The following is a 19,441-nucleotide window of genomic DNA, read 5'->3' as shown; positions in this document are numbered from 1 at the left end:
AGATATCTAAATGCCACTGAAGTGAACCTGAGTGGCACTCCTAGCATGCACTTTCTTGTTATGAAAGTTGTCCATTCATTACGGTAATATTTTGTTGACATATTTTATGTTCTAATAAAATGAATTTTGCACAGCCTCTTATTAATGTGTATAAAAATTTCTGATTGGTAGAAATCTTAAAGCTTTAACATTGGGAAAAGGGCTACTAGGGGATGCTTTTTTCCATGCATTGATTAAGTGTGGTATGTTAAGGAGTTTGGATGTGAATGATTCTATTCTCGATGATGGTAGTCAAGAGATACCTATTAACCATGATAGGTTATGTGATATGAAAGTAACTAAATACCGTGTGATGCGTATATCTATTAGGTGAAGCAAATCTAGATTTGATTGTAAACTATATTTTAATGTCAATCTATTCTTCCGTTATTCTAACATCTGATCATTTGCAGGTGCCCACTATTAAAGAGTTTGTCCTTGAAACGTAGTAATATGGCACAGGCGCCCTTAATTGCCCCTTTTTACAACTGCTTGATATAAGTGCATTCCACAAACTTACAGATGTATCAATTTGTTCCACAGTGACTTCTTGCCCTCAATTAGAGTCTTTAGACATGTCAAATTGTTTGTGTGTTAGTGATGAAACATTGCAAGAAATAGCTCGCTCTTGTTATGTTCTCCATGTTCTAAATTCGTCATATTGTCCTAACATATCTCTTAAGGTCAGTTTTTGCAAATAGTTAATTTAGTTCTAATTAGTGTCGCTTTCTGGTTAAGCCATATTTTGATGCATTTTCTTTCTGTGAAGTCTGTAAGACTAACAATGTTAACGTTTCTTAAGCTTGAAAACTGTGAGGGTATCACTTCGACTTCAATGGGGTGCAATAGCATACAATTATATGTTGGAGGTTTGAATCAGTTTTCTCTTATATATTGCAGCTAACTAGATGTTTTTTTCTATCAGGAGATGGAATTTGCTCGTTCTCTTAGGCAGAGTAAAATAAGGGCATTAATAGACCATTCACTTAATCAGGAGATGAAACTATCTCGGTTATGCGATTACTTGTTATATGATGTAAGTGCTTAATTTTAATTTTAGTAAAACACAATATATTTAATCATCTTACTTGTCTAATGTTAACATCAAGATATGTCAGGTAAAAGCCATAAATTGTTTCTTTGGTAACTGCTAATAGATAAGAAAAGAATCTATTTGTTTCCTCATTTACTGTTGAATTTGTTGTCAATCACTTCGACAGTATTCCTATGATCTTTTGTTGTAATATTTACATAAAATGCAATCCACTGCAATGCTTGGGGTCATTAATGAACACATTAACTTTCAAGGTGATGCCATTTTCATTGTTCGTATTCTGCATGTTTCGTATGCAAAAGAGGTGTTGTTTGACTATTGTTTTCTTTGTTTCCTTGCAGTTTCTTTTGGACAGCCCAATTCCATTTCTGATGATGAGGAGGTTGTAACACTTATTGGAAGCTGTTAGGATGCAACTAATCAGATAAACCAGAAAGAAATACATTGGGGAGTGAGTTGCTAAGCTGGTCTTATAATTATATATGGATTTAACAAATATAATTCTCCTTCCATTAGTGAAAGTAAATGGGTTCCTGCTACCATCAACTCTATACTAAATCCTATTTGTACTCCACTTAAATACGTATTTTCATACTTGTTCACATATTTCAAATATTTTTTTAACTTTGAGATTCTTATACTTCTCATAGTTGCTTGAAGATTCCCTAGAAGAACGCTTTGAGAAAGCTGAAGGTTTGCTTTCTGATTCTGAAAAGATAAGAAGAGAACAAAGAGGGGGATGTAGATGAGACTATGGTACTTTTTTTTGTAAAAGGTCATGTAACAATTCATTATATTCCTTCATCTTTTGAATGAATATATTTTACTTTTGTTAGTTTTTAGATGTTCAAGTTTACTGTAGTAGGATTATGAAGTTACTGTGTGATTAATGGCTGAATCAGGTTTTTGTTTTTTAATTTGTTCCTTGTATCGACATATGAATACAATATTTTTGATAACTTATTGTGAATATATTGTATGCAAATGGATTGTTTATATATAATATGATATATATATTTAGTATTATGAGGCATTAAATGTGATTTAGTTTGATTACTTGTCAATCTACAATATATATATATAATTTATGAAATACAATCACAATACACGAATGTGTGTCATCTTCATTTATGACGGGAGCTTCAATGACACGTAATGTAAGTCATACATGTGTGTCATAAATTTATGACACACAAATGTGTGTCATTTTCAATTATGACGGGGGCTTTAATGACATGCAATGCGCGTCATAAATGTGTGTCATGTGTCATAATGCGCGTCATAGATTTATGATGCACAATTGCACGTCATCTGATATTTATGTCGGTGGCTTTAATGACGCGAATTTGTGTGTCATCTGCACCCATAGATGACTCACATTGCGCGTCATTAAAGGGGTTTTTTCTAGTAGTGAAAATGAAATGGATGTTGGTGGGAATGGAATGATGGTGTAATGTAATATGGTAGCAAATGGAAATGTCGTTGCAAAGTGGAATGAAATGTCTTGGCAAAATTAAATTCAACATAGTGTAATCAATTAAAAATGCAAAGGCAAAATGAAATGTAAACATTGGATTTGATTAAAAGGCCTTTATACTCCTCACACAACAAACTATTACGGGAATAAATGATAGGAGTCACTTAGGAAACTTAAGTCTATCTTTTCAAGATGGTCTTACTTTTATGTCTTATTTGCTCGATAGAGTTTACTAAGGGTGCCATATGCTATCTCTAGTCAAGGGACTCGACGGTTCAGGATGTCATGGAAAAACCTATTGGCGTTAGCAAGTTCAAGGATCCTATTGGTTCAGATAACAGAATATGTCACGGTAATACCACTTAGTGGTAGTACTAGCATCTAACCTCTCGACCGAGCACTACTACTTTTAGTCATTGAAATCCTAGCCTTATGTCTAAGGTTAGATTAGGCCTAGTTACTATCTAGAACCCATTTCTTATGTGGATCCTCCTTAGTTTCTGTCGAACACTAAGGATATGCTACTTAGTCATTCTCTCGAACACTAAGAAATCTCCTAAGGAATGGGTACTCTCATAGCTCCTACAACTTTAAGGCATTAAACATCATAAGCAAAACAAATGACAGCAGACAAAAACAACATCCATTAAAATAAAACTTAAATATCCATAAGGAACTCCCACCAAATAAGACTAGTTCATGGTTGGGTTTGAATATTCCAAGCAACATGGCATGCAATTAATCCATTTCATATAACCCAAATAAGATAAAAGAGAGCAAACAACAAAGGGATGGAGGAAAAGCCTTCGAGGTGCACTGCCAGAGCTCCCTTCGACCACCACGAACTGCCCCAGCTCGCTAGCTCCTCTCGAAAACCTAGGTCGCCACTCCCTCTAGCTTGTTAATGGTGGAATGCCACGGAAAAAATGATCAACAGAAAAGGAGCGACCTTTTTCTCTCTAAACTTAAGCTCAAAATTGCGTCTATAAAGTCTCTTTCTTTTGGTGGCTTCATCTCTTATTTATAGGGGGAATAAGCCTAGAATTTGTGTTAAAATTCCTAGGATACCCTGATCAGGTTCCCTTCACATGAGGGGGTGAACAGATATGGTCGTGGTCCCCTCTAGAGCAACTGAGCTGGTGCCCTCCTGGGCAGGTTGCAACTGGGCATGGTCCCGACAGGATTTGTCGACCCAGGTGGCAGATGTCTCCTCCTAGGTGATTGGCGGTTGAGGGCACGTGAAGACAAGGATAGTTGGCTTTGAAAATATCAACTTTCATCTTTTCTTCTCTAAAATGTCATCCAATTTGGCATTTTCATTCTGCTTACGAGTCTCAGCATGTCACAACAATTACCTTTTGCTTATTCTTGCTCCCAAATCATGCACATCATCAAACAAAACACCTTCCCCTTAGCACAACACCGTTTACAAAATAAAATGCCACGAAAAAATATATTTCCACCACATGCAACTATATGCTCCTAAATGCATCTATATGATCCTATATGAGCTCTTAGACAGACAATAACTTAAGTGAAAAGGCCCTAAATATGGCCTTTTTACAGAGCTATCATTAGCATCGTTAGTTTATAGGGGCAAAGGATATCAAAGTGGAGGAGTTCTTCATCTGGTCAGGTAGGTAGGGGTGCAGCTCAGTGTGGAGCTAGTATAGAGCCTAGAGTTGCCTCTCGTCAGTATGTGATCAGAGCTCAAGAGGATTTTAACGCAGTCAATGAGATCTCAAGTACCTTTACCTATTTCCTATTCCAGTTACCATCCTAGGAGACCTAGTATCTAACCCTCTAGGATTAGATGATGTAAGAGGGGAGAGTTGTAATACCCTAAATCTCAGTCAGTAGTTCGAGTCAACCCGAGGCCCATAAGTCAAGCCCATTAGATATTCTAAAATAGATTAGGCCAGTTTTGAGAGTATTAGGCTTAAGTTTGGCCCAAGAGTTAGGGGAAATGCTTTTTTAGCATGGGTTAAAAAAGTGATGGACCAAAAGTGTAGTTTACGTATTTCTCAAATTAAAATATAGAAACTTATTTTAGGTGTTTTTCACGTGAACCCAAGCTTACCAAAAACTCTTCCATTTTCTTCTTCTCTTCTCTCCTCTTATTCCTCTCCAAGGGTGAGTTAAAGGTGAAAGCTTAAGTACTTTCAAATTTAGTTTGAATCAACCAAGGTAAGAACCCTAATCTCTATTCCTCAAGCTTTATTTCAAGCCCCAAATCTCAAGTTTTGGTTAAGATTTCAAAATTGGGTTTTTAAGCGGTTTAAGGAATTCAAGCTCTAGACAAGTTAGTAACTCCTAGTTTTACCTTTGATTAGCTAAAAAAAGTGGGAGAAAGTTCTAAAACAAGGGGTAAAGAAAAAGTGACTCCTAGATGATTTGGGAGGGGTTTTAGCAGTAAAGGAAATCAGGTAACACACTCACAACTTCCTCATATCAATGGTGAGTCATTAGAAATATGTTATAATTGATGTTGTTGGCATTTTTTTCAAGCCTTGTTTATGACCCCTATGATCACATAAAACTTCAATAACAATTGGGAAACCTTAAGGTATGAAATTTGGGAAATTTAAAGAGCAAATTCGCGACCAAATAGGGTATTTTTAAAGTCGGTATTGATATTGTATAAAGAATATCGATAATGTTCATAAGGAAAGCTTAACTCGAGAGTTTTTAAAGTGCAGTATCGATACCCTTAAAGGAGTATCGATACTGAGGGTTCAGTATCGAAACCGAGGGGCTTGGTATCGAAACCAGAAATCCATAATACAATTTTGGTATTGGTATTCTAAGGGAGTATCGATACCCAGGGTTGAGTATCGATACTCCCCATAGGAGTATCGATACTTCTCTTTTGTTATAAGATAAAATTTCTAGGGTATCGATACTACAGTGGTGGTATCGATACTGAGAGGCTAGTATCAAAATCGAGGTATGTTTTTGGGAAGTAAATTCAAGAAAGCTTTAAGAAGATATGAGGTTTCCCAAAAAGATTATAATTTCTCAAAAATAAGACTACAAGTAAGAACAATAATAATGTTTAATTCAAACGTAGAAACAATATAAAGTAGGTGAAATAAGACAAGCCTTGTTTGAATGCTCAGGAAACGATCATGACACCCGAGTTCCTCTAGAAAAGATAGAAGTATCGAAAGTATATAATTAGTCTGGACATCCTTAGGGAGTGCGTAAGGCACTTTAAGTTGACTAACTAGGGCTAAGGCCTGACACTCACAATGGGTGGTTTAGTCGAGGGTCTTGACCGATACAGAGATTTTGAGCAATCATCCTCTGTAGACTAAGGGGTCTGTGGAGCTCCGAGATACATAACCCTCAGTTGCACCATGATGTCTACCATAGAGTAGAGAGTGAGTATACAAGTATACTCAGTAATGCAATAGACTTGATAGCTAGAGCATTTTAATGATACACTTTTAGTATGTTCTAGTTGTTAGTGTGGCACTGAGCTAGTTAGCTCAGTGTTTGAAATTTGTTTCTTTAAGCAGATTAGGTGGAGCAGTTAAGGAGATGTAGAGTGACCGAGGTCCAGGTCAAGTGCAAATCAGAGTACGTCTATATTATTTTGAATGTATATACTTATTTTTGGGAGCTTCCCCGATATAAAGTTTAAATTATATTTTATGGTTGATTTTCTTATGAAAATGGTTGTTTTAAAGTCAGAGTTAATGAGAACAATTGATTAGCCACTCCGGTGGTTCCGTATAAAGACCCTGATATAAAGTTTAAATTATATTTTATCGGTCTACTGTGTGCCGTACTGGTATAGGGTGTTACAATATAACTTTCCAAAGATATTAAATTAATTTCCAAATCATTTTAATTTTTCCATATATGATAAAATACAATTATTTAAACTCAATATAAATAACTTATTTTTACAATATAAAAATATTTATTTTTATGATTTAACATTAAAATATTATTGATGATATAATATCAATTATAAAACTATTTATACTAATATTTATTCATGTATAATTACTATGTTATTATTTTTTTTAAATGATAAAAATATTATATTTATAATTAAACGTTATAGTTTAAAGTTTTAATTGATCATAAAATTTATAATTGAAAATTTTATTTTATTTTTATCAAATAGATAACACCACAAAGTTTTTAGCCTTGATCAGTAAACAATGTGCCACAAACTCTAACACGTCTTAATAGATGGGTTTGAGTTAAATTATTATTCCTAAATGATGATTGAATTCGAATAAAAATTAGCATAAATGATAAGAATGACAAAAAAGACATATATTTTTTACAATAATATGTTAATAATTCTATATATATATATCTACTTTGACTCTTACCCAACTCAATCTGATTTGACTCGAAGATCTAAGGATGACTCAAACCTAAAACGATTGATCTGATATTGACCAGACCCTAAAATCAATTGATCTAGTGTTGAATTGACTCAAAAATTGATCGATTTGACATGGATCCGACTCGAAAATCAACTAATCTGATATCAACCTGAAGTAAAAATCAATTCATGTAATATTGACCTGACTTGACCTGACTTACCACAGACAATACTAAATTATAACCTAAAATAATCCAAACCAAATCAAACCCGACCCAAATCAAGTCTAAACCCAAAATGATCCTATCTGAAATGGCCCGATCCGAACAACTCGTTTGCCACCTCTAACCACATGCTCTTAAATCATTGTAGAATATGAGTGTAACTTTGAATCAACTTAAATTAATCTTTTAAAACCACATTTCCTAATTTTGTGATTCAATCCATTAACTTTACCTTTTATTTAATTTGGTCCTTCGACTACAACTCTTATTTTCTCATCAATTTCTTGACTCCTTTATACTTGTATCAATACTTTTTTCTTGCACAAACAAAATTACCTCAATGGTTAAAGGAATGGTTGTTATTCTTAGAGGTCTAGGGTTTGAGCATCAGTGACTGTAGCAAGGTAATTGAACATTCATTGTCAAATAGTTGGGAGTATTGAGAACATATACTACTTTGTAATCACTTAATAAAAAAATATTTTTCTCAAATTTTTCCTTTAAAATTAAAATATATTTTATAGTTTTAGATAGTATTTAATTCATGGAAAATTATACGTTTAGTACTTAAACTAATACCATTTTTTGAATTTAAATTTTTTTTTGTTTCAAAATCGTACTTAATGCTTAGTTTATGTTTCATTTTTGGAACCACCATGGTTAGAAACTTAACATAACTACTAAAATGGTATTTTTTTTTTTTTTAGTGATGATGTGGCATTATCTTATTGTTCTACGTCAGGATTTATGTTAAGTTTTTAACAGTGGGGTACCAAAATGAAACCTGAACTAAACTTTAGGCATGATTTTGAAACAAAATAAAGTTTAAGTACTAATATGGAATAAAAGTAATAGTTTAAGTACTAAACATGTAGTTTACCCTTTAATTTATTACATAACATTATAAATCTTGCATACACATTAAGTTGAATATGAAAAATATATATGTATATCATATATGGTTAGCGAGATTTGTTTAAATTGAAAACAAAATCAGTATCATAAAAATATATATGTATATCATATATGGTTAGCGAGATTTGTTTAAATTGAAAACAAAATCAGTATCATAACATATAAGTACTCATATCTAAATTTGAATAAAAAATCGAACAAATATATTTATTTTGACTTGACTTAAAAAATTAAAACAAAATTTGAATGATAAAATAGTGGTTGTAAACTCGATTGTACTTGATTAGACTCAAACCAATCGAATACTTATCCCTACAAACAGATATACAATAGGCTCGGCTCCACCACACATATATTGTTCACGAGACTGTGTGTACATAAATAAATAAACAGATAACTGGTAGCTAAGGCCTAATCCAATGGGCAGGATGAACGGCTGAGGCAGAGGCAACTGCTCCTCTTATCTTTCTTAAATTTCCAAGATCAACTATACATGAACCCTAAAGAACCAAGAAGCAACAGCATATGAGTCACGAGAATCGGATAGGGTAAGAAATTTGGCTGAAAATCAAAGTCTAAACGACAAAGAGTTAGGAGTGACAAGTGATAGTTGTGTACGTGTAGGACTGTGGTAGAAGCATTGGTTTCTTTTCATCTTCTCTGTTGCCTTGGTTTGTGTCTGTTGGAACTTTGAGACCCATTTTTATCACACAAAACCAAACAGACATGTGAGTTCACATGTAAGGGTCGCTCTCTTGTCGTTTTCATATATTCACATGGTTGGGAATCAAATTTGGACATTCTAATATTTATTATATGGTTCATATTCCCGTATTTGATGTAATCGTATTTAGATTTGTAATTTATTAAAAACCCTAAAAACAATTCTCTAATAGTTTGCTTCTTGTTCCTTTCCTTTCTTCTTTGTTTGACATGCCACAACACTAATTTTGATGTTGATCGTCGACGGTCTGTATTCTCTGTTTTTATTATTTATTTTCTTATATGGCATCATATATTATTTCCTTTTTTATTTTTTAAATTTCCAATGACTTTACCTCTATGACACGCTTTCGTCTGTCTTCATGATACGTTTTTCTTTACCTTTTGACACATTTGCAGTCACTTGACTCATTTTTTCATTTAATTTCCTCAGAGTTGAATTTGACGGCGTCATGACTCATCAAGATGACACTTACTTGTTATCCCATTGATCTTCTATGCTTTGGACCCTCGAATAAGATTTGGATACAAGGTTTGCGTTCGAATATAGTTTTCTCACTACGCTCGACTCTGATTTACAATTGTCGATGATCGTTCAATGGTTTGATCCCTTGTTATAGTTCATTTTTCGATACAATCAGATTTGTGTCTCTATCTTTTTTTTTGAGTTTTTAGATGATTTTTTTATTTTTTTTTCTTTGTATAGTCATATGATTTCAAGAGGCTAATTTTTTTTGTTAATGGTTACAAGAATATCCTAATTATATGTTTATTCCGAAGTTGGATACTATATTTTTTTAATAAAATTAACTATTTCTATTTTATATAAAAAATGTAATTTAGTAATAATCGACAGCTCTAATGTTTAGAAAAGAGTTATATGTATACGCGTACCTAGGGCCAGCAACGAACTACAGCATCAATGGGGACCTTTTAGATGGATAAAACAAAGCGTAAAATTCTGCAGATCGTCAGCCACATGGGGGGAGTTTCCAACTGCCTATAAATAGTCCCCTTTCTCATCTGCTTCACTTCGACCACAAATTCTCTCTAGCAGTTGCGTTGCATTGTATTTTACTAAGTCCCAATGGCCGGGAAGCCAACTATCACGATGACCTTTCTTACTATCACGCTGCTTTTACTAGCACACAAAAATGTAAGGCTTCATTTCTTTCTCTTCGCCTCTTGCATTCTTTCTTATTTCAAATTTATAGTCGAATTCTATTGGTAAATCAAATGCATAATGTAAAAAAAAAAATGTTCCTAACGTTTGACTAAACAATTAATTTGACATCTATTCTTTTCTTTGGGTGTATTTTGACTCTAATGTTTCATTTTAGGGCAAAAACATTCTAAAGTCTAACTAAATAATCACTTAAGTCTCTATTTTTTCTATTTTGAGCATTTTGGCTCCTACCATTTTACTTTATAATAAAAAGACTCCTATTTTTAAGAACGTTAATTGTTTGATGACTAACGATTATCATCTACAAAGGGACCTTTTTGCCCCAAAATAAAATGTTTGATGCCAAAATACTTCAAAAAAAAAATGAACTAAAATGTCTATTCAGTCAAACGTTGAAAGACTTTTTTTTTACATTATACCCAAAATGTTTTAAACATATTTCTCGAAAACTCTCGATGTAATGTTTTCATCCATTCGCTGATATTTTATAGAATAAGACATTATCAGTATATCAAATATATATGTAATGAATGACGATCTAATTTTCTAAAAGAATATTAATGAATATGATGTAGGGTGAGATTTATTAATTGATCGAGTGGTCGAGGATATTTATATTTTCCTATTTTATGTGGATTTGAATCCCGATATCTATCTGGAAAATGTAATATATCTCTATTTAGTTAAACAATAAATACGATGTATGATCAAATCCCCAACGCAGGAAGCCAGCAGCAGTCATGACATGAGCAGTGAGGCACCAACTCCACAGGCGCAACCATCCAACAACTTTACAATGGTAATGAATATCATGAATTCATCTCCAATGAATAATATTTTTTATGTTTTCCCTTATGTTTTCTTACAATATTGAGTAATTTCATTTTTTCCAGCATGGAATCACTCAAGGCAGCCTTCTTCCACAAGGTGAAACACACAAGCTTCTCTAGTGTACTATTATCAGGAATATAATAAATTTGAAAGGAAATTCATTTCTTTGCAAGAAACCAAACTAATTCACTGACGGAACTAATTCAATGGCTGACTGTTTTAATCGAACTAATTCGGTTCGACTGGTTAGTTAGGTTAATTTCGAGAAGTGGACATCCCTATTAAAACCTAACAAAAGTAATAGTTTAGATACTAAAGGTATATTTTATCATTTGTAATTTGAATTTGATTGAGGTTTGAAATACAATGAAACAGAGTGTGGGCCTCGATGCAGCGAAAGATGCTCAAATACGCAGTACAAGAAGCCATGCCTGTTCTTCTGCAACAAGTGCTGCGCCAAGTGCTTGTGTGTGCCGCCTGGCACTTACGGTAACAAGCAAGTCTGCCCTTGCTACAACAACTGGAAGACTAAGAGAGGAGGACCCAAGTGCCCTTAATCTTCTTAAATATCAATCCAATTTAAATATGATTTCTTTCTTCATGTTGATATTGCATTAATTACGTTTTTTTGCTTACGAATTTCCAACAGATCTCAGTGTCTCTTCAAATTCAGATCATTTCATTTTCTTTTTTTCTAGGAAATGATAAGTTTTATTAAAATCAACTCCACACATGAATGAAACGAAACACTAGGCAACAGGTTTACTCGATAAGACAAATTACAGGTTTATAAAATCAATGAATTGTAGTAATTATATAATAAGATTACCCTTACAAGTGAATCAACAACCTTTTAACTTCTTATGCGTCCAACAGATCATAGAAAGATAAATATGAACTCATCATTTTTTATTAGGTATGATTAGGTGATGGAAATATACTACTCCAAAACAAATTCGTTTGAACTTGATAGAAAAATAAACTAAACATAAATAAAAAATAATCATTGAAAGAACCTTATCCAATAAGCAATTTCATTTTGATAATTATATTTGTTAAGTGAATGTCGTCCTTAAAATTAACAAAATGTTTCAATATTTGTACATCGAAATAGAGAAAATAGAACACAGTTAGTAATACTCTTCTCAAGAGAGGAAGGAAGCCGATTGAAAATTTTTGTCGGAACCGTCCTTAAAGTTTTTTGGCGCTAGAAGGAGGGATCCAACTTAATATTGGAAAATATTAGGTTTTTAAAAATAAACAAATAAATAAATTTGGAGTTGTCATCGACCTTTGGGTTAGGTAGATCGAATACTTAAAAATACCTTTTAAAATAATTTTAAGAAAAATAATTTTAAAAGATAAAAAGTGATATGTGTTTAACCAGAAATTCATTTTGAAAAAGGGTTCGAGAGTCGATTACACATGGGGAATGATTAGTACCCCATAGCGCCCGAAATCGGTACCTAAGCGATTATACATCATCTAAATATTGAAATTGGCAAATTTGAATGTACATTTAAATTATGATCCTTTTTTAGAAAAAATATAAGGGATATTATTTTGTACGAAAAATCCTCGAAAATACCTTTCTAGTCACTTAAGGGTTTATTTTCATGAATTCCTCGTACAAAATAATATTACCCTAAATCTTTTTTTAGATAAAACAAATAGATAAAAAAATTATTTAAAATTAAATGGTATTATTTTATTTGAGCAATTCTTAGAAACACACTCCTTGTCAGTTAAGGGGTGTTTTCATAAATTCCTCGTATAAAATAATATTTGAAAATATTTGAATTAGCAAGAAAATTACAAACATGTAAATGAAGGATTAAAATAATAAAAATGATAACTTTAGGGATTAAACTATAAAACTAACAAGATTAAGGCAACTATTGCAAATTAACTAAATAACAAAGCATATAATACAAGAATCAACTATTACAAGCACTGACAGTGTAATAAACCCATATGTTTGGGACCAAAATGAAATAATTCAATATTACATGCCAAAAATTAAAACAATCAAAAGTGCATAGCTTATGGTGACAAAAATGTAATTCGCACTGAACATAGGGGAAAAATCATAAACTTTCATAACATATTTCAATGGATTAAAATTACAATTTCACATATTTGAAGACTCATTCAAATAATTTACCCAAATAACATCAACTATACATACACTGACTAAAATATAAAGTCAGCAAAATAAAGAGCTTAAAACATAAAATTGAAAAATCTTGTTCAGTGACTAAATTGAACTTTCTAAAACTCGAAATGGCCCCCACGTGTTTTACCCATGCACGAAACCAGTGAAACCCTAACCCCCAAAAACTACGTGATTTTAGGGCGTTATAAATAACCTATTATAGGGTTTTGGCTAACCCAACTCCCTCATTTTCTTCTCTAGCCGATCTACCTCCCCTATTTTTTTCACATTTTCTTTCTTCCCCTTCTCTCAATCGAGAGAGGATGAGATTTTTCTCCAGCCGATCATCCCCTAATCACCCTTATTCGAAACCCCTAAACTACCCAACACCAAACCCAAATCAAAACCACCATCAAATAATCTAAACCTGAAAAATAAAATGAAGGTTTGGAAACCTTACAACTCCGGCGAAGCAAGAAAGATCAGTTCCGGCGGTGAGACTTTCCGTTTTTTCTCTATTTTTCTTTTTTTCTCTAGCATTCTCTCTCTGTTTTTTAAACCGAATGCCCCCACTCTCTTTTCGGTTTGTGCTTTATATTTCCATGCTTGACGTATTTTGTTGAAGCTAGAACTGAGGGGAATGATTTCCCTACATTTACATTAATTTACCCCGATTTTTTGGGAATTTTTTTAATTTTAAAATTGGTTTTGTTGTTTATTTGAAGATTTGGTTTTTCTTTTACTGTTGATACGAGGTAATGATGGTTGAAACGACGACTGTCAGATGACGGGATCGGGTGGCCGGAACAGTGACGGGAGCGAGAGACTCTCATCGGTGGTGACGGCGATTGAAAACCTAAGGTTTTAAACCCTAGGTGTTTGTTTGGGTTTGGGCCAATTGAATTTGGACCAACTGTTAGTTTGGGCATTATTTGGGCCCATTGGGTACATTGGGGTAGGTTGTAATCGGGCCAAATCTATAGGGTTGAGTCCTTTGAGCCTACAAATAAAATGTAATTATTTAATAATAATAATTATAATATAAAATTATCAGGAAAAAAATCATTGTCGACAGCTGCCCTTCTTTGCCCATTCTTATGTTAATAATAGAGAAAAAATGAATAGACAGTGAGTTTTTCGTCCAGTCGAATCCAAACTTTGAAATATGATGAGATATATTCTCCTTTGTTTATCCAGTGTAGATCAGATCGAGAAACATTGGCTCATTCCACTATTCTCCAATGAAAATTGAATCAAGATCGATTTGCTTCACTGTTCTTCAAAAAGATTAAAGCGAACTTGATTTCCTTTGCTGCTCTTCAGGAAGACTAAATCTGAAAGAAGAAGAATCTGCTCCGCTACTCTTTAGAGGAGATCAGACTTGAGAAAAATTTTGATCCACTTCACTACTCTTTAAGAAAGATTGAATCGAACTTGATTTGCTTCGCTGCTCTTCAGGAAGACCAAATCTGAAAGAAGAAGAATCTGATCCACTACTCTTTAGGGGAGATCAGACTTGAGAAAATTTTTGATCCACTTCAATGCTCTTCAGGGAAGATTGAATCGAACTTGATTTACTTCGTTGCTCTTCAAGAAAACCAAATCTTAAGATTTAGAATCAGAGAGAATTTTTGAAAATCAATTTCTCTTGCAGCCATCAAATATGGGAATTTGCCTTGGTTCGAGTGTCATTTGAAAATCCTTTGGTTTTTCAGGATTTTGAATTGGTAACTCCAATCTTGAGGTTTCAATATCTTCAACCTTCTGGTTTGTTTTGGGAAACATGTAGATACTTAATTACATCATGTATTTATGATTGTCATTATCCTATTTATGCCTAAAATGTGTGCAATGACAAAATTTTAGTGTGTTTTCTTTTTCGAATGAGAATCCTTTCTCGTTGGCTATCTTGTGACTCAATTTTATCTTGGGCACAGAAAACATGAATGGGTCATCCCAGCTGACTATCTTAACCCCATATTCTTTGGTCAGACATGATCTTAGTTTTCTTCCTTATTTAACCCACCAGTACCCATGACCAACTACTCGATTAGTGACAAATATTTTGGGTCCTCCTCAAATGGCTGAAACTTTCTATGTACTCCAAGGTTTTAGTTTCTTTACCACAAAATCATGCAAGCTTACAGTTTAAAACCATTGTCAGCTTCAGAACACATGTACTTTTCCAAGACTTCTTGGACAATAATACACAATGATCTCACGTACTTCAAGTTAAACTACGTGTTTTTAGTTTTCAAAGTAAGATGCTTGCAAAAAGGGAGTTAACAAGAAAAGACCTCTTTTTATTTGTATAAATGTAAAGAGTTTTTGAGTTATTACATGACAAAATTTTAACTGGAAAAAAAGGTAAAAGGAAATATAGTACGCATCCTCAAATATCAATAGTACAAATGCTTTTGAACTGGCACACCGTAGAGTGGCTCAAGTGTAGCTTCTGTCAAAAGGATCTCGAGAGTCGTGATAATGCGTACAAGTGTGAAGTTTTTTCTAGACTACCAAATTTCCAGATGTTGGATGCCATCAACCAGTACTGAATCTTATATGCATTCAATTTGTTTTTTGGCTACTATAATCGAGACTCTTTAATCTTCAGTCCTAACATTGCTCACCACTTGATGTTGTTACCCAACCCAAGAACACTTTAATCTTTACAATGAATCCAGGAGCTCCACCAGGCACGAATCCTGAATTTGAATGACACTCAAGTCGTCCTTTGCGGGTTTTCAACTTGAGACCTCTTTTGGTTTCAAGACACCTTTTTCAGATTTTCATCTTGAACCCTCCTTTATTTATTTATTTTCTTCTTCTTTTTTTTTCTTTTTTTTATTTTCTCTTCTTCTTTTTTTCTTTATTTTTTTCTTCAGGCAAAATATCTCTTAACCACATCGGAGTTCACTGGGTTGGGTAATTCCAGCCCATCCATCTCAGTAAAGACCAGGGCACCTCCAAAAAAAGTTTTCTTCATAATATAAGGCCCTTCCGAATTTGTCATCGATTTTCCTCATAAGTCCTTTTGAATAGGTAGGATCCTTCTAAGCACCAGATCTCCTTCATGGAATCTTGAAGGCAAACGTTTTTATCGTGTGCCCGTATCATGCGCTTCTGGTACATCTGACCATGACAAATAGCTTTCAATCTCTTTCCTTCAATCAAATTTAATTGGTCATATTTGGCTGTACCTATTCCACCTCATCTAGCTTCACCTTTGACAAAACTTGAAGTAAAGGAATTTTTACCTCAATGGGTAAGACAACTTCCATCCCATAGGTTAAAGAAAACGGAGTTTCCCCAGTCGATGTAAGCATTGAAGTTTGACAAGCAAACAGAGAAAATGGCAATTTCTCATGCCAGTCCATATAAGTCACAGTTATCTTCTCTATAAGCCTCTTGATGTTCTTATTAGCCGCCATCTACTTCCCCATTCATCTTCAGGCGATAAGTGGTGTAATTATGATGCTTTATTTTGAACTGCTCACAAATTGATTTCATCATCTTATTATTTAGATTCAATGTATTGTCGGGGATAATCCTCTATGGTAAGCCATATCGAGAGATGATTTCCTTTTTTGAATAATTTACAGACTATTGAATGAGTAATGTTTGCATAAGAAGTCACTTCTTCCCATTTGGTAAAGTAGTCTATTACTACCAAAATGAAGCATTGGCCATTTGAAGCCTTGGGCGAAATTTGTCCAATAACATCCATGCCCCACATAGAGAATGGCCACAGAGTTGTCATCACGTGCAACGAATGAGGAGGGGATATGTATCCTGTCTCCATAAATCTGACACTTGTGACATTTTTGGGCATAATTGATACAGTCAGTTTCCATGGTTGACCAATAATACTCGAATCTCATAATTTGTCTAGTCATTGAATGCCCATTGGCATAGGTACCATATACTCCTTCATGCATTTCTTCAAGAATTGTTTTAGCTTCTCTTTGGTGTCCAAACACCTAAATAGGACATGATCCAGGCTTTTCTTGTATATGATCTGACCATCGAGCACATACCCTGATGACATTCTTCTAATAGTTATCTTGTCATTCTCGGTCGCTTGTTCGAAATAACTCTGATATATGATGTATTGCAAGATATCATAATACCAGGGGTTTTCATCTTCTTCATATTCAATGTTAAAGCAATGGGCTGGATACTCATAAGCCTTCATTTCAATGGGCATCATATTTAAGTTCTCGTTTACCTTTAATGTTGTTGCCAAAGTGGCCAAGGCATCTGCCATTTGATTCTCTTCTCTGGGGAAGTAATTGAATGTTACTTCTTCAAGTTCTAGGATAAGTTCTATGATCAATTTACAGTATTCTACAAGCTTGGGATCTTTTATCTCCCATTATCCCCTGAGTTGGTAAATTACCAAAGCTGAATCCCCATATACCTTGAGCATTTTTACCTTACGTTCGACGACAGCTCTAAGACCCAGAACACAAGCCTCATACTCAGCCATGCTGTTTGTGCAATAAAAATTGAGCCGCCTGGTGAAAGGATAATGCTCTCCATTTGGTGAGACCAAGATTGTCCCAATCCCATGCCCCAAGGCATTTGAAACACCATCAAAGTTCAACTTCCAATGTTTACTGGTGGACGCAACTGCTTCTTCCACTAAAATAACCATTAAATCTTCGTCTGGGAAATCAAATCTCAGCAACTCATATTCTTCATAAGCCCTAATTGCAATAAATTCTGATATTGTGTTCCCTTTAACCGTTTTCTAACTTACATAATGGATATCAAAATCTGACAATAGGATCTGTCAACGAGCTAATCTTCCAAATAGTGCAGGTACACCCATCAGATACTTTAAAGGATCGATTCTATATATAAGCCAAGTGGTGTGATATAGCATATATTGTCTGAGCCTTCGGGTAGCCCATACCAAAGGTTTTTTCCTGAGATGTGTGGTACTAAGACTGAGGTACTTGACAATTATCACTTAATTGCTTCGAACACTTCTTGTCAATCATCACTCTATGCCCCTGAGTTATTCTTGCAGAGAATGCAAAAAATGTGATACCATTTCTCAGTCAACTACAAGATAAATCGAGCTATATAATTCAGTCTTCCCAAGAATCCTAGAACCTTTTTTTGTGTTCGCGATGATGGTAAATCTTGAATGGCTTTGACTTTATCTGGATATATTTCAATTAATTGTTTGCTCACTACAAACCCCAAGAGCTTCCCAGATGTCACCCCAAAGGTACACTTACTTGGGTTAAGCTTCAACTGCCATATCCTTAGCCTTCAGAAAAATTTTCTAAAATACTCGACGTGTTCTTCCTCTATCTTGGCTTTGACAATCATATCATCGACTAAACTTCTATTTCTTTATGCATCATGCTGTGAAACAATGTTACCATGGCCCTTTGATATGTCGCTCTTGCATTCTTCAACCCAAACGACATCACTTTATAACAAAACGTACCCCACATAGTGAAAAACGTTGTTATTTTCATATCTTCAGGGTGCATTTTAATTTGATTGTAGCCGAAGAAACCATCCATGAATGAGAACAAGGAATTTCCAGCAGTCTCATCCACCAAGGTGTCTTTGTATGGCAAAGGAAAATTATCCTTAGAACTGACTTTATTGAGATCTTTGTAGTCAACACACAAACGTACTTTCCCATCATTCTTCGGTACTGGGACAATATTTTTCACCCACTCAGGGTACTTGGCCACTTTAAGAAATCTGACATCCAATTGTTTCTTCACTTCTTCTTTAACTTTTAGCAGCATTTTGGGTCTCATCCTTCTCAGTTTTTGTTGCACAAGCTTACATTCAGGATTTATTGAAAATCTGTGTACCTCCAACTCTGTATCCAAACCTGGAAAGTCTTCATATGACCAAGCAAATACGTATTTGTATTCTTGAAGCAATTCAATCAAAATCTATTGTCATTCGACAGATAGAGTAGTGACAATCTTTAATTCTTTCTTATCCACATTTGACCCCAAATTTAAGATCTCAGTAGGCTCTTCATGAGGCAAAATCTGCTTATCCTCTCTTTCCACCATTTTTAGCAGCTCAGAAGGTAAGTCACATCCTTCACCATCATCACAATCCTTGACTTCCCCTTGACATATTGGTAGCTCGAAATCAATTTTCGGGTCAGTGTCATTAGCATTCATGTTATTGATATCTGTGGTCCTGAAAAAATAACGAACGAGAGTATACATACATATAGTCATACGGGAAAATCTTATCCCATATCAAGATAAATAGAAATAAATAATACATAAATATAACAAAGAATGAAAAAAATGCATGGAAGAATGTTTTCCATTTTGAATTAATATGAATACATCTTTCATTGCAAGTAAGAAAAACAGACAGCTTAACCATTTACATAAAATCACCTATTACCCCAGGGTATAAGAAATAGGGAAAGTTCTCATGAATTACTCTGAAAAAGATTTGAAAACTACAGGTAATTCCTCCGCAATCCAA

General features: G+C 34.0%; 1 protein-coding gene across 1 annotated transcript; it reads left to right on the top strand.

The window, feature by feature from the left end:
• The first annotated feature begins 9,708 nt into the window (after nucleotides 1–9,708).
• Nucleotides 9,709–11,398, top strand: LOC120214586 (protein GAST1-like). Its single transcript, XM_039212445.1, has 4 exons — nucleotides 9,709–9,936; nucleotides 10,691–10,765; nucleotides 10,860–10,893; nucleotides 11,173–11,398. The coding sequence occupies exons 1-4, from the start codon at nucleotides 9,868–9,870 to the stop codon at nucleotides 11,352–11,354; spliced, it is 360 nt and encodes a 119-aa protein (XP_039068376.1). The 5' UTR covers nucleotides 9,709–9,867; the 3' UTR covers nucleotides 11,355–11,398.
• The last annotated feature ends 8,043 nt before the right edge of the window (nucleotides 11,399–19,441 follow it).

Source organism: Hibiscus syriacus, unplaced genomic scaffold, assembly GCF_006381635.1.
Source record: "Hibiscus syriacus cultivar Baekdansim isolate YM2019G1 unplaced genomic scaffold, ASM638163v2 tig00110076_pilon, whole genome shotgun sequence".
Lineage (NCBI taxonomy): Eukaryota > Viridiplantae > Streptophyta > Magnoliopsida > Malvales > Malvaceae > Hibiscus > Hibiscus syriacus.
The sequence above is the reverse complement of the archived record's forward strand: the minus strand, read 5'-3'. Positions and strand labels throughout refer to the sequence as shown.

What these genes read in the sequence shown, in the direction of transcription:
- LOC120214586 (XM_039212445.1), top strand. Translation starts at nt 9,868, where the DNA reads ATGGCCGGGAAGCCAACTATCACGATGACCTTTCTTACTATCACGCTG. An exon ending in CATCCAACAACTTTACAATG is followed by an intron (nt 10,766 to 10,859) that starts GTAATGAATATC and finishes CATTTTTTCCAG; the next exon opens with CATGGAATCACTCAAGGCAG. An exon ending in AGGCAGCCTTCTTCCACAAG is followed by an intron (nt 10,894 to 11,172) that starts GTGAAACACACA and finishes ACAATGAAACAG; the next exon opens with AGTGTGGGCCTCGATGCAGC.